The sequence below is a fragment of the Rhea americana genome, unplaced genomic scaffold (genome assembly GCF_003343005.1).
Source record: "Rhea americana isolate MKP2758 unplaced genomic scaffold, rheAme1 scaffold_100, whole genome shotgun sequence".
NCBI classification, from domain to species: Eukaryota; Metazoa; Chordata; class Aves; order Rheiformes; family Rheidae; genus Rhea; species Rhea americana.
Genome location: NW_028185040.1, coordinates 830,452 through 845,531, shown reverse-complemented (window position 1 = coordinate 845,531; position 15,080 = coordinate 830,452). Strand labels below are relative to the sequence as shown.

Below are 15,080 nucleotides of genomic sequence, written 5' to 3'. Positions count from 1 at the left end.
CAACATAGAGGCTATGAATCTTTCATGGTAGAAATGATAACTAGACAGACAGTGCATTATTAAAATTACCCTCAGTAGAATAAAGATGATCCTAAAATTCACATATCTTCCTCTGTACGACTTCTTGCCAACTTACAGTTTCTTATGCCACCTGCAAGGAAGACAGGGGTAGCAAGTCTAGAGAACCCATTTGTGTTCACACATGGACATGGGAAAGCCTGGTATGCCCAAATGAGTGCTGCACAGACATTTGACACTCGCATTGTACAGATGCACAATGCATGGATTTAAATATATGCCTGCCCTCTGTGCATGGTGGTGGCTAGTGTAGTCCATGCCAAGGATCCAGAATGGCCTGTATGCTTAGGAAGTCAGCACTGAAGGCATTGTGCAGCTGCAAAACAAATGCCCAGAGTTTATTACAGTACAGGATTCAAGTGCTGTACGTCAAATAGAGAAGTGTGGTCAGGARCAGACCTTGCTCAGCTGCAGAGCAGGAAGGGTTCTTTACTGACAGGACTTTGTCCGAGAAGCAGCAGCTCAAATTTGTTTCAAATTTTGGAAGTGGATTTGTTCCCCGCCTGTAGGAGGCATAGCAGTATTAGGACACCCACACTCCATCTGAGTTTCTCAGCTTGGGTCTTTTGACGTATCTGATATTTATAGGGACAGAAACACTGGGCTTTGCTTGCCATCAATAATGCATCTATCCTATGAAGAAGATGACGACTGATATCAAAAAGGAGAGGTCCATTCCTCTTCCAGCAGTCTGAAAAAAAACCTTTTTCCTGGACTCATGTGGACTATGTGTGAAGAGAGAGAGAGAGTGCAGCCTTTGAACAGTAACTAGCATAAATCTTTCTGCTCTGATCATTCCCCCTTTGACTCATAAATCTCAGTCTACCAAGAAAAACGTGTTTATAGCTCTTACAATGTGTAACATGCGCCTAGAAGGGAGGCATAATTAAAACAAGAAGAGAGCTGAACGATGCAGGAGACATCTCCTTAATGAATAGAACACTTTTCCTTTCCTATTCATGATAATGAACATCAATAAATAACAGATATAAGCAACAGATTTGAGTAAAACATCAATGAATTCAAGTTTAATGCAAGTGAAGTGCCTTATAACAAACTTAGATTGAGAAAAATACTGAGAAGGGTGGTTTTCAGAGACACTGCACACACTTTAATGTTTACTGAGATCTGAGGCTGTTGCAGATGGATATAAAAACCAATAAGAAAGTCTTTTAGGTTCATATCCTTGCACAGTATATGTATACATATGTATATAATATGTAAATACACAATTTTTGTACTGTTAAGAAAATAAAAATAAAAGCAAGCGAGCCCATCTCTCATTTTTGTGCATATGTTTTAAAAATAAGAAGAAAATCTAATTTAAAAACAGTCAATAAACAAATATTGACATCCAGACATGGATTTATGGAGGAGAACAAAGGAAGGAAGGAAGGGCTTTACTCTTTCCCACCACTAGCCCTCACCTCCTACTTCTCTACAGTGATGGTCACAGTTCTCCTGCACAACATTGCCTCTCATCTCTTATTTTCACACCTCACATACTAGGTCGGATAGCTACAGCTGAGCTGTGGTGCTGCCAAGAGAACATCAAAATGTGAGAGATGGTAGAGCAGGAATTCCAGAGGCCCCTCTGCCACAGGAGTGGAGGTGAGCAGTGTAGGGCTCTTGCTGTTCTGCAAGCAGGGCAGGAAGGGGAAGGAAGGCTCAGTCGCCTATTCTCGTTGTTGCCACCTTATCCTGCACGAACAAGCCTCGTGTTGACTCCCAGCACACAGCGGTATGACTGAAGCTTACAGATTTGGAGCACAGCAGTATCACCCTCTATCCTGTAGACCAAGTGACATAAGTGAGAGCTACGTAACCCATGACCAAACCAGAAATACAAGATGATTAGTTGCCAGTGTGATTTAAAGCTCCCAAAGCAGTTTAGAAGCAGATAACGAAAGCCAAGCAAAGTCTCATCGCAAAGATAAAGAAATAAATGTTGCAAGCAACTAAAGTAGGAAAAGTAGCTGTTAAGGTAAGCAGAAGGCTTATCAGATTCAAACTGAAATCTGGAAATAATCTAAAGAGTAGCAGAAATGAAGAACCCATGCAAGTTTTGGGCTTAAAAACACTTTAACCTTGAAGAAATTGAATCTGCATCTCTAGTTCCCAGGATGATGAGACTTTAATGACAAACAGTATATATCAGTATATATCACTGCCTAGTACAGAACAGAATAGAATAGAACAGAACAGAACAGAACTGGTAAGGTTGAAAGGGACCTCTGGAGATCATCTAGTCCAACCTCCCCACTCAGCAGGGTCACCTAGAGCACAGGGTTGCATCCAGGCAGGCCTTGAAGATCTCCAGAGAAGGAGACTCCACAACCTCTCTGGGCAAGCTGTGCCAGTGCTCTGTCACTCTCACAGTGAAGAAATTCCCCCTCACGTTCAGGCAGAACTTCCTGTGCTTCAATTTCTGCCCATTGCCTCTTGTCCTGTCACACGGGACAAGTGAAAAGAGTTTGTCCCCATCCCCTTGACTCCGTCCCTTCGGGTACTTGTACACATTGATAAGATCCTCCCTCAGTCTTCTCTTCCCCAGGCTGAAGAGGCCCAGCTCTCGCAGCCGTTCCTCGTAGGGCAGATGCTCCAGTCCTCTGATCATCTTCGTAGCCCTATGCCAGACTCTGTCCAGTAATTCCATGTCTCTCTTATGTCTACTGCCATATGTGTATCCAACTAGGCTCTTCTGGCAGAAGATGGATGGTCTTTACCTCACTGCTGAGTGCTGAACTGCCCACTACTCTGATATATCTCTCCAGAAACAGTTCTGCTCCAAGCCCCCACGTGCTGGATACAGCTGGACTAGTCTGTGATCCACAGAACTATTTTGGCTGTCACACACCTGGATTGGGATAGGAGGCTGTAAGGCTTCACTGAACATCTTATCTAAGAGTATGTCACCATTCTTTCACCAGAGTATGTCCCAGTCACCTCATCCCACAGGATCTCTCCTGTCACAAGATCCATCTATGCTATCATATGCCCTGGTGTACCAGAAATACCATGGCAGGCCATGTGGGCCAATGTACAAGCTCTCCAGACTCAAAATAATGTTCTTTCTCTCCTGCACATCAAAACCAAAAGAGCCCAAGAAAAATCATGAAGTGGTGGATGCTCCAAATTTTCACCTGTAGCAGCACTTGCCCTACTGACTGGGTTCACCGCAGACAGCAGCCTGGGGACAAAAACAGCAGGTTCTGTTCCAGTCTCCTATATAAAACACTTCCACAAAATTATGGATAGTATTTGGAGAACAGCATCCAAACCTACCTGCTACTTCTCTGCTCCCCTTGGTGGAGCATCAGACTTGAGTTTTCAAAACACCTATATGAGTAGTGCTATACAGAAACTGCGCACAGACACTAAATTAGGCTGCATAGTTACTACACAATCTTCTTAGGGAGTCGTTAATTAGCATTGTTATTTCTTACTGATACCAACACGAAGCTTAGTCATTACTGGGATCTAGCAGATGAAGAAGTAGATCTAGGAACGGAGCTTCATAGTTACAACCAGACTTTAGTGTCAGAAACCACTGGCATCTCCAGCCGACACCCAGATCTTGGTTGCCCCGACAAAACTGTAGGCCCACCATCTAATATTCCTGGGCATCAATCTGCAGCCACTGGCAACTGTTGTATATTACTGTATCTATGTTCAGATGTTGATACACACAACTATTCAAAAAGGCAATCACAGCTCCTGTAACTGTAAACTTAGTATCTATGCAAAAATAAGTATTAGACATATCAGGTTTGTTGCATAAAGCATGGGCCAAGAAGCTAATCATTTCTATATGTATTTTTTTCTGCTTGTCAAAAGGGGATAATTCACCATTATGTGTTTCTACTTTCTCTATTTTCATATGTAATTCAATTCAGGGTCTCCCCTGGCTTTACCAGACAAATAGAGTATACGCCAGTGAGAATGGATTTCAAAAATCTGTATTTTAAGCACTGAAGTGATATAGCTAGTCAAGACACAAAAGTATTTATAACTGCTTGCTCAGTGCAATAACACAGATAACAAGATGCTACAAACTCTTGAAATTCTGCCTTTGTGAACCTTGTTTACATCAATCTTGTGTTTGTTTCTGGTATCTTCAGAAAAGGGGTTATAAAAAATTGTAAAACAAAACAAGGACTATCAGAACACCTTTCAAGGACACAGAGACCTTGTATTATATTTACCTTGGGGGAGGGGTTAGGGAGTTCTTTGTTTTGTTTTGTTTTTTACATTGCAGAGGTGGGTTATTACTGCAGGAAATTAAGACTGGAATCATTCAAATAACCACTTTCCTCCTTTTGTGTTTAAACATGCTTGAAGCTTATATCTAGGTGTTGAAAAAAATCAAATATAGATCTCTTGCTAATTTTCTGAGCTACAGAACAATAAGCACTGCACAGCAGAAAACAGGATCTGACACCAGAGGCTGCCAATTGAGATTCATGCTGCTTATACGTGTATTCACATAAAAAGAGATGCAATCACACGGAAGCGTGACTCATTTGACACTGGAGAGACATTTTCTTTTTAACTATGTATGAAAGGGACAGTATTGCCACATACTGCTCTCACAGTGGTGAATCAGGAACAGTGAGGGAGTCGCTGCATTTTGTAGTTTGTAGCAGTCGCATCAGAAAACGAGGCCCAGACCTTCCCTCCGTGAAAGCGGTTCACATAAACCTGCCACTGCCCTCTGCAGACCCCATGAGCTTCAACCACCAGATTCTTAACAAGGACATGCCGGACAGCAGAACTCGTGAAGAGCATTTCATTCCCCAGACGGCAATGGAGGGGCAAGATCTCCCATTACCGTCTACTACACAAGAAGAAAGGGAAATCCCATACTGTGCAGGCAGGCACTGGTGCCCAGGCTCACCAGCCAARCTCTGTCAAGGATGCGCTCAGAGATCACTGCTCGCAAGAGACCCTGATGAATCGAAGAGACAACCCACTGTGCCAGAGATGCCACTTAGGATGCCTCCTAAGCTCCAGTCTACAACATAATACCAACAAGATCTCAAACTGAATGCAAATACAAAAGCGCTTTTATCTTCTAGGTTCTTTAGACAGTAAGTGCCATGCACTCTCTAATACTMTATTTTTGCACATTGCACACAAATGCATACTTGGGTTCCTTTCTTTTTAAAGCCAGAGAGATACAATTTACTTCACTGCAACAATTTGTTTGCATTTCATTCTATAAAAGTCCAAACAATGCCACACTGCACTGTAATTTCTATACAGATGATACTTAAAGATTCTCTAATATTTATAAAGCCATTTATAAAACATTTCTAAATAACATTTACACTGCATTAAGGAAACTATTTTGCTATATCATTTTCCAAATCATCAGTCCTTACTATTCTATTTACAAGCTAACTTATTCCAAGAGTCACCTCTACTCACAGAATCAAATCATGCTATTTGAAATGCTGTGACATTATTTTGTCATATAAAATGGTTGAAATGATCTTGATTATAGCAAAGTAAGGTTTGCTCCTACCCAGAATTTGTTATGAGAAGTGAAAGCTGAAAAAGAGTAAGAGCTCTTGAAATAACAGATTTTAAAATATCAGAGCCACAAAATGTTTAAAAATGATTAAAAATAACAAGTCATCATAAAAGGAGGATCTGGGTTCTGAAACAGTTGGCCTGAATAATTTCACTAGAAATATTAAAGAATGAGAATGTGCTATAAAAGCATAGAATTTATTTATATAGGCTGACATAAATTTACTTTGTGGAAATTTTAAAATAACAAGCAGCATAAACAAGGTATCTGAAACTACTACCTAAGAAAATGACTTAAAGAAGTACCTTCAAAATAATGATTATATGAAGACCAAAATAAGTTTGACATGTATTATCAAAATTGCAGACTTCTGAACAGAGAAATTTATCCAAAGTAAAAAGTGTTTCACACTTGCATATGGCATGTATTGATTATAAATGTAGAGCATAGTTTTTCAACAAAAAATCTAAAAAACACCCAGCACTCAAAAATCAATTCCGGCACACTGTCTGTGTTTTCCCTGGGCACACCAATTTTCACATTTCTATCAAATATCCACTCTATGCACACACAGCTTCTCTACTTTACCTCACTTCTTGGAGAATATTATTTTCAGAAAGCATGCCTCCAAGAAACRCCTGACAACTGTATGTTCTCATGATTAAATAAATGAGAAGAAAACCTAGTAATGGCTATATCTCAAACTTTACAAAAGCAGCAATCACTTACTTGCAAGCCCTGGGCCAGAATCCTTCTCCCTGACTAAAAGATTAATGCTAGACAGTTCCCAATACATTACATTAATAGAAAAAGGTTTAGCTCTTTCTTGGATCATTAAAGCATATCATCTGACATAAAGAGCAAGTCTTCATCACTAAACTACTTTCAGACAAAACAACACCAACCTTCAAAGACATCTTCATATAATAAGCTGTCTCTATCAACCATTTTGACTAGCTACAGTATTTATATATCTAGCCCATAATCTTCTAACAAGGCTAATTAAGTCTGAGAAATGAAAGACAACAGTTCTGTCGGTATTATTTATGGCCCTCTTTCTTCACTCCTGCTCAGTACAAAAACATGTAGCATTGCAGAATCTTTCAATACTGATTTCTCCCGTCAAACTCACAGTGCAGACGTCTAGCTTAAAAGGCACCCTCTCAAGGATAAACAAAGTAAATTCATAACCATCAGACCTGAAAGATGTTTTCACCAGTGCTTCAGGACTGTCCACAGGTGGTAGTTCTTCTGCCAAGATTTCCTCAGGAGGTCTGGGRTCATTGATGATGGTTGGCTTTGGCCTTTCTTTGAGATTGCCAGTCAATCCACCAATAATGGTGTTCCACAGGCAGTTTTGTGATTTAGATCCTGTAAAAACAGAAAGCAAGAAGAAAACTGAATTCATAGACCTACTATCTGGCCTCTCAGCAGCTTGGTAAATAAAGACACTCTGTTATCTCTTCCTTTGCATCACGGCAAGATTATGTCTGAAAGCATGAAATAAAGCTCTAAGTGGAAACAGACTTTAACATTCAGAAAGTCATTTTAAAATCCCAAACTCTAATGCCTCCTTTAAAAGGATCTGATTATAGAATATGAAGTTTACATGCATCCATAACAACCTTCTGTTTCGTATTATACTTAGGCTACAACTTACCATAAATTAACATGACAATATTTTATACCAGAGAACTAAAAAAAACCTCAAAGTACTGGATCAATACAACTGACTTTAGATTAATTAATGATGACTAAATTATAGATTTAAAATATTAACAAAGGACTAGTATTAGAAAACATATTTCCTTCCTTCTGAAATGTCAGCTTTTCTCAGTAGATATTCAAATGCCAAAATATTCCTATGGATGATCTTTTTGCAGTTATTTAGAAGTGTCACCAAGTGCCTCGTGACTGTCATTCAGGGAACCCATTCTCGTCTGTAAGTCTAGTTCCACTGACAAAGTACAATTAGCACCTGTCAGTCAGATCTCCTCCCTGTCTTTAGAGAGAGAATACATGACTTGCATTTCAAAGAAATTGAAAAAAAACATAGTTTCATATTTGCAAAAATGTCCCAATGGCTTCTGAATAAGCTAGGCACTTTTGAAAATCCCAGTGAGATTCTCATATGTCATATTCCAGATTTTAAGCATTATAGAATACATGCAGACAAGTTATCAGATCCCAGGAAAAGCACTTAAGTACTGACATATTGATTGTTAACTATAAYACTGTCAAGAAACTTCCTGCTACAGAGGTACAGTATTGGTCCTATGGGATTTCAAAGCAGTAAGATACACCAACCCTGCTATTAGTCCTTCTCTATGGGCTTTTTATTTTTGTGCAAAATTTTTTAAAAAAGTACTCTGAGAAATGGGATATTTCTAAAGTCCACAACTCATATTTATAAGGGACAACACAGATAAGATTTTCAAATATTTCCCTAGTACTCAGACTTAGCTGTGCAGCAGAGACAATTAAAAAGCAGACAATGAACCTAACATATATATACTTATATTGAATTTTGTCCTATTATAAAAAGAGAAATTATTTTAAAAGGAAATTGAATGGAAGACTTGCCACTCCAAGTCTTCTGAGAACATTATGAGAAACTGCCCTACTAGCAGCAGCAATATCAGCTTCTGCAAAAAGGCACAGATTTGTTTTGCTATTTTTTTCTTACCATATATTGCTTTCACACAGCCTGTATGGTGCAAAGACCAATTAATGAAGATCAGCAATAAAGCTCATTTATCTGTTCCAGTCCAAAATAATTTTTAGTTTACTTGCCCAGTAAAGCTCCCGTATTCATATGCTTCTCTATTCTTAATTGTCATCAGTCATTTAATATTCAAGTACTATATTTACTCAGATTTACAGCTTGGCTTGATGTCCTGGGCTGAGTTTTGTGCTACCATAACTAGATAAATACATGTACTAGTTAATCTAAATCCCGGTTATGTCTACATAATGGCTACAGAAATTAGTGCATTGTCAAAACATCTTCAAGCATTCAAGAAGTTCCAACGTTATGGTAATACCACTGCTTCAATACTTTAAAGCACCACCCAATTTTCCCAATATCTCTTACGTTTTATTCAAATATGTAAATATTTGTCTTTCTATTTAATAAGTAGGTTGTAAAAGGGTGCAAGAGTCTCAAATTACTTGACTCTGGTCCATGTAGGCCACCCTTGAGAGAGTCAAAAATACAGAGAGCCCTTATAATATGTTGAGAGAACTGTTTATTTTGCTAGGAACTATGGCATACTCAGCACAGTTGGAAGTAGGAGTCTAAGTCCTTGCTAAGATGAGGTCAGTAAAGAAAAATAAGTTGTCATAAAGCCACAAATGCTGCACAGTAGGACACYTGGTGTCCTACTCAACACTTGGTGAAAAAGCTTCTATGCTCTACAAAAGTCATCCTCTTCTGGGAGGAAGCCACATTCAGATTTTTGAGGCTTTCCCTCACAATTACTTCAAGATACCTGGTGAACCTACCAAATCTACACCCTCTCTTCAGTTCCTCAACTCTTCAGACTTCTTACTTTTACTCCACAAGCCCTTCAGCTTGTCAGAGAGTAGCAGAACATCACAGTCCAGAAATTGCCAGAAGATACAAGCATTAGCTTCCTGTTTGCTCTACCACTGAAAACCAACAGTGACAGGTGAGCAACTGCCACTGAAAACTATGTAATCACCTTACTCAAACACTTTTGTTTTAAAATCAGCAAAAAATAAATAAACAAACACACACTTGTTTCAGTGTACATATTGTTTTTCTCTCTACACTCCACACATACATCCAGCTCTGTTCCTCACATGGAGATATCCATCCCATGCAGCTTATCTCTATGATTAGACCTAGATGGTAGATCTATATCTTCTTAATTCATCTGAAGATCAACACCAGCAAATTAAACAATTGAAGGAAGTTAACTAACCTCAATAGAGTGGTGAAATCTCTTGTTCACTCTCATGTTTGCCTGTCCTTATCAGTGTTTAGTCTGCCCATTGCCTGCCAATAGTTACACTTAGGTGATGTGCATTCAGCAAATGATTGTTTTTATGTAATGGTCCTGCATGAACAGACAGCCAGCAGAAACTTCCCACTGCCTGAAAAGCTGAATTCTGAAAGCTTTATGGACTTAAATCCCCACAGGTGCAGTCACAACTGTTCAAAGACTGATGGCACTGTATTACTTGAAGCAAGGTGACACAGTGAGATACCAGGCACTGTAACCACTGCTAAGGGGAGTACTGCCTCTTAAATTCAAATTCTCCTAAATGAGCAGAAATTTGACATTTAAGACTATTGGAAATTGGCTAGTCCTAGCATTAGAATGAATAACGCTTAACAACTCAATTTTAATTTCAAATCACTGTGATAAGCGTAAACATTTGCAAAAATGCTTTTCCCTCATTTTATTATACCCTGCCAAAGATGATTATAGCTGAGCTAGAGTCAAAAACTAAAAAGACTTGGGTGTTATTTAAAACAGCAGAAGTCTTCTTAAAGAATCTGTGGTATATTTGCTTTGGTTCAAATAAACTCTGAAACTTTGCTGCCCTGCAAGACTTGCTACCAGGATAAGGAGACAGCCATCACTCCCCGTATCCCACTTAACAGTAACAGCATCTTTTCCCTCTTCTTTGCTCTTAAACTAAAGGAAAAACATCTACTCTGCAGAAAGCTGTTGGATAACAGTCAGGGTAGACAAGACTGATGTGCATTTTTGTAGCCTACATTGTGGTGTTTGGTTGCATGCACAGAAAGAAAGCTGTATTAGGGAACTAAGGTCTGCAAAAAAATAGACATGATTTGCTAAATGTTCAGTGACAGCCTAACCAAGCCTAGCAGTGGTCGCACTGAATTCTCTAAGAGTTTATCATTGATCTCAAATGAGGGGTTGTTACAGAGCAACAGGAATCTCACCTTTTTCTGTAAGGATAAGGTCAGTGGTTGCCCTGATATTCATTGTTCAAGCAAATATGCAATGCTTGATCCTAGGAGACACCCAGCCTCTGGTTTGTGACTCAGATCACAAGAACAACAACAATAATGCTCTCTGACTTCTGTCCTCAAACACTGCAGCATTTTCTGCCATTCAGCTAGGCTGGTTTTGAATGTTCAGTCTGTACTCTAGTGTTTGTCCAATGAAAACGTGTGTGGTTGATTATAGTGCTCTCTCAACACAAATCTGGGGCTCATCTACTCAGCTCATATTAGTACAGCACGTGCATAAGACATTTCCCTCCTATTTATAACACAGTTCCCATTCTAGTTTTCCTTTCCCATTCCCATAGACCTCATATTACTGATGCCCACACAGTCATCATTAGTCATGTGCTCTGATATTTATGCTGGATCATGAAATCCTCAACCCAGATCATTAAATTCAACTCTTTACAACGAATGTCTGATTTATACTTCAAATTATCCCTATATCATTCATGGCTCTACAGCTACATCCAAAACAGGCTTCTCTAAATGTTCCTCTCTGCACTGCATTTCTGTTACTGCCAAGCAGCCTATGCTCTCAGCCCCAGCTCCATACTCTAATCCTCTGCAGCACTGGGTCATATGATCAGGTGTTGCAAAGAGGTTTCTTGTGTTTTCATTTAGCTCATAGCCATCTACCAGTTTCTTCTCTTTCTCTTCAATTTAATGCAAGTCATCCTTAACTCTGCAAGGAAAGCTTCACCAGCTGGTTGAGAACCAGGATAAAAACAGGAACAGAACTTGGTTATTCCTACCTCTCAAACCTACTCCTTAAACCTCATCATCTCTCTCCTCAAAAACCACGTTCTTATGAATGTCAGATTTTGCACTGAAATTCCAGCTTAGTTCCAAATGCCATAACATTTTACTTGACCTACTGGTCATACAATATTGCAGTATGAAGTCCTCATAACCCAAATATGCAGGAGTAAGTGGTATTGGGACAGAATCTTCCAACCTTATGTCTACTATTTAGCTACCATAGTAGACAAAAGGCAAAATGATAAAGTTCAAAACATTTATATTTATATTGCTCTCCTTTGTGATTTCCTTTGCCACATGCATTTTGGTGGCTGAACCAACCAGGACTGATTAATAGAGCCCTTTTTCCTAAACTTTACTGTCCACAACATGAAGGAAAATAAACCCTAAGTCAGGTATAAGGAATTCCAGTACATTTTTCTTTTTGTTCTGCTCAATCTGCTCCATGACCTAGTAAGTCATTATATATGATAGATTTTATAGTTATACTATTTCATTCTGCATTATATATATTATCTACCTATGTGAGGTATGGTATGCTCAGAGTGCCATCCTGTGACTGTGTGAAATACTGCACTGTAGATGTAAATTCTTTGGATGTTTTGATCTGCACCACCCAGGATGATGGCAAATGCTCTCCTCTAACGATGACAAGGGGACTTTCCACTGCTAAGTGGTAACAGAGCATCATGAAACTGCATGTATTAGGAAGAGGAATTCCCATCTTCCTCCTCTTTCCTMCATATTGTCACATGTGTTTTTAATGATCCATTCATGCTGAGCTGGTGCTACACTACCAGATGCATCCCTCTGTTTTGTACAAAACTAGAGCACTGTTATTTCAAAGSCCAAAACACATCTTTAATTCCAAATATTACTGCATGAAGCAAAAGGGATGGAGAAACTTCCATCATGTTTGAAATACGTTCCTAGTATGCTATTTTTAAGACTTGGCCCAAATCTCTTTGAAGTCTCTRTAGTCAATTTTAACTGGCATTGTGATGCATATATTTTTGTGACTTCTTATGTTTGAAACAAGAGTATAGCCACAAAACCTTACATTTATTTAATTTGCATCAACTTCACTCTGTCAGACTGAATCTATAAGAGATATTTCCAGCTAAGTCCTATGGTTCCTCAATTCTGGATTGTAAATGAAGTGGTATGACAGGGCTGAGAGGAATATGAATTTAAAAGACTTACTAAATGTGTTTGTTTCTACCATAGAAGTAGAAATCAAGCAGTTAAAATAAAAAACTCTACTCACGGGCAAATCGTGAAAGTGGTCGTGCATTTTTGTCACCTGTCTCGTTTGCAACTGAAAAGAGAAAATACAGAGAAATAGAAAGTGTTAAATCTACATGTTATATTGTATAAAGTTAATGATAATACTAATTCTCAGGCATTCCAAGGGAAAAAGTAATAGCATTTGGATATATTTATATATATGTGCGTATATAAATACACACACACACACGCGCACACACACACACACACACACACATATACAGGTTTAATACTTTTTTAAATGCCAGCAAATGTATTACTTTGAATGTTTGCATGTCTGTCCAGTTCAGCTTTCAGAGTTAGCAGGGCACACTATAGGCACACACAAACATTATCTTGTCCTACATTATAAATGAATCATGTAATTGCCCAATATTTAAGAATTAGTCATTAATCATACATAGTAATATATGATCATAGTCATCCTTGCTAATCCTGTTTTCTATTGTACTTTGTTTTCCAAGTCCTAAATAAAATAAATTTCACTTTTTCYCCATTGTTATTAATGACTCTGGTGAGGAATAAATAAGATTTTTGTTCCTAGATACRGAAATACCTTACGATCCTCTGGGCTCATTTTAGAAACCAATTAAATAAAATTTCAGAATCTGAGCAGAGGAGTCCTATGACATTGGAACTGCATATGGATATTACCTAGATTAAAAACAAACACATACAAATCCTGCATTTTTCTGCCTCAGATTCACACTGGCATAACTCCCCTCATTTATGTGACACAGTAGGTACACAGTCAAGAGCATAAACAAGAACAGGCAAGCTGAAACACCCCTCAAAAGAAATAAGGTTTATTGRTTCCTGTCAAGACAATATCCTCTGAACACTAGTGGATTTTTTGAAACCAGAAAAGGCTGTTGAGGAATGTTAATTCTTCTAACAAGTCTTATGGTGTCACTCTAAGTTTGGTTTTGGTTTTAAGGCTCATATCCAGCGATATTTCAGATTTCCCGACTTACTTTCCTATCTTCATACGTTGATTTCGGTGGCACTAGCACTCATTCTTTCAGCGAGCAGAGTCACTGCATCGTTTTGTTCACGTTAGCCAGTAGATGGGGCCCTTAAAACACGCCGCTTTCCCAAGGTGCTGTGGCACTTCTGCGCTGGAAGCACAGGCCAAGCAAGAGAGAGCGATTTTCTTTAGCTCCTGCAAGCTCAACATAGGGACCGCAAAAGCCCTTTTGCAGTAGCCAGCCAGCCAGCCCGACTGGGAAACGCAGCTTTTAGGGGTGCAGTYGCCCAGATCCTCTTTCAAGACTGAATGCAAAAAAAGCCTTAGAAGGATCAAAAAGATCCTTTTAAAAACAGCAACAACAACAACARAAAAGTATAATCCCAGCACTTTATAACAGATTCAACCAATTGCTCGAGGTGCCTTGCATTTCCTCTTGGCCCATTCTAAAATATGGCCCTGCTGCTTCTCTGCCAGAGCTTGGGGAACTCAGCAGGCAGCAGGTGCAGCAGCCCTGAGGTCTCCCACGTCTGGCTGGACGCTCTTCCCTCTCTTGAACCCATCCCAAATACTTGCAGCACAAACCCCAGCCAAACAAGCTCTCCTGGGACACTGCTTAACAGCTCCCCCAGTCCCTGGGTGCAGAGACACCGGAGTGACTGGAGAGAGTTAACCAGATTTGGAGTAGTTTTAGCATCAAATCTGGCTCTGCTGGAGGTGATGGCACAGTGAAGGAGAGGTGGCAGCATCCTCCATGCAGTGGTAATCAGAAGAGCAAGTGAGATGAAGAACTGTTCCAATTTTTGCAGCGACAAAACGTTTGGAAACGCTACTCTAGCCRAATGTCAGGTAGCCACAGTGGCCAGACTGTAGGAGCCATGCTTTGTCCTTCACACAGTGCTACCACCTTACTCTAAGTAGGCTGAGAGATTGCCCGGAGGACTAGTCCCTTCTGGGGTCTCAGGCATCTATCCGATCACAGCAGAGCCTGGGCGACTTCATAACATGCACTGATGTTTAAGTTTGAGCATTAAGTGAGCTGTTAGGTCAGTTGTGCCTGCTAAGGACCTTTTAATGTGCTAGTCTCCCCTTTARAGTATTTCCTCTACTCTGGTAGCAGATGACACTCGCTGGTCACCAGGTGCTTGAGGTGCACACAAGGTGTCAGCTTTATTCCACCCTCCAGCTGGTTGTAGCAACAAGTGCATGGGAGTGCTGCACCCAACATCTGTGTTTGGGAAGCTCAGCTCCCAGAGTCACAGCATCCAACACAACAGGTGTCATTAATCCCTTTTTAAAAAAGGATTTTCCGGTTCCGTGCTGCATATGTTTGTTTTCAGTTGTCAGTGCTTTCCAAACATCAGTTTGTGTAATATACAGAATAATACTCTTCCATCTGGCATACAGTCATCCAGAGCAAGGGTGGAGGTGAAACAGTGAAGCAG

At 39.6% G+C, this 15,080-nt stretch overlaps 1 protein-coding gene across 4 annotated transcripts in view; it reads right to left on the bottom strand.

Moving 5' to 3' along the window:
* The window catches only part of PDE1C (phosphodiesterase 1C), a 359,821-nt gene that overhangs the window by 311,466 nt on the left and 33,275 nt on the right, over window positions 1–15,080 (bottom strand). For all 4 annotated transcript variants that reach the window (XM_085303991.1, XM_085303982.1, XM_085304009.1 and 1 more), the window contains exons 2-3: window positions 12,649–12,699; window positions 6,814–6,985 (exon numbers count right to left, since the gene is read on the bottom strand). In XM_085303991.1, coding sequence (XP_085160117.1) covers window positions 6,814–6,985; window positions 12,649–12,699 — 223 coding nt within the window. The remainder of the gene's footprint in view (window positions 1–6,813; window positions 6,986–12,648; window positions 12,700–15,080) is intronic.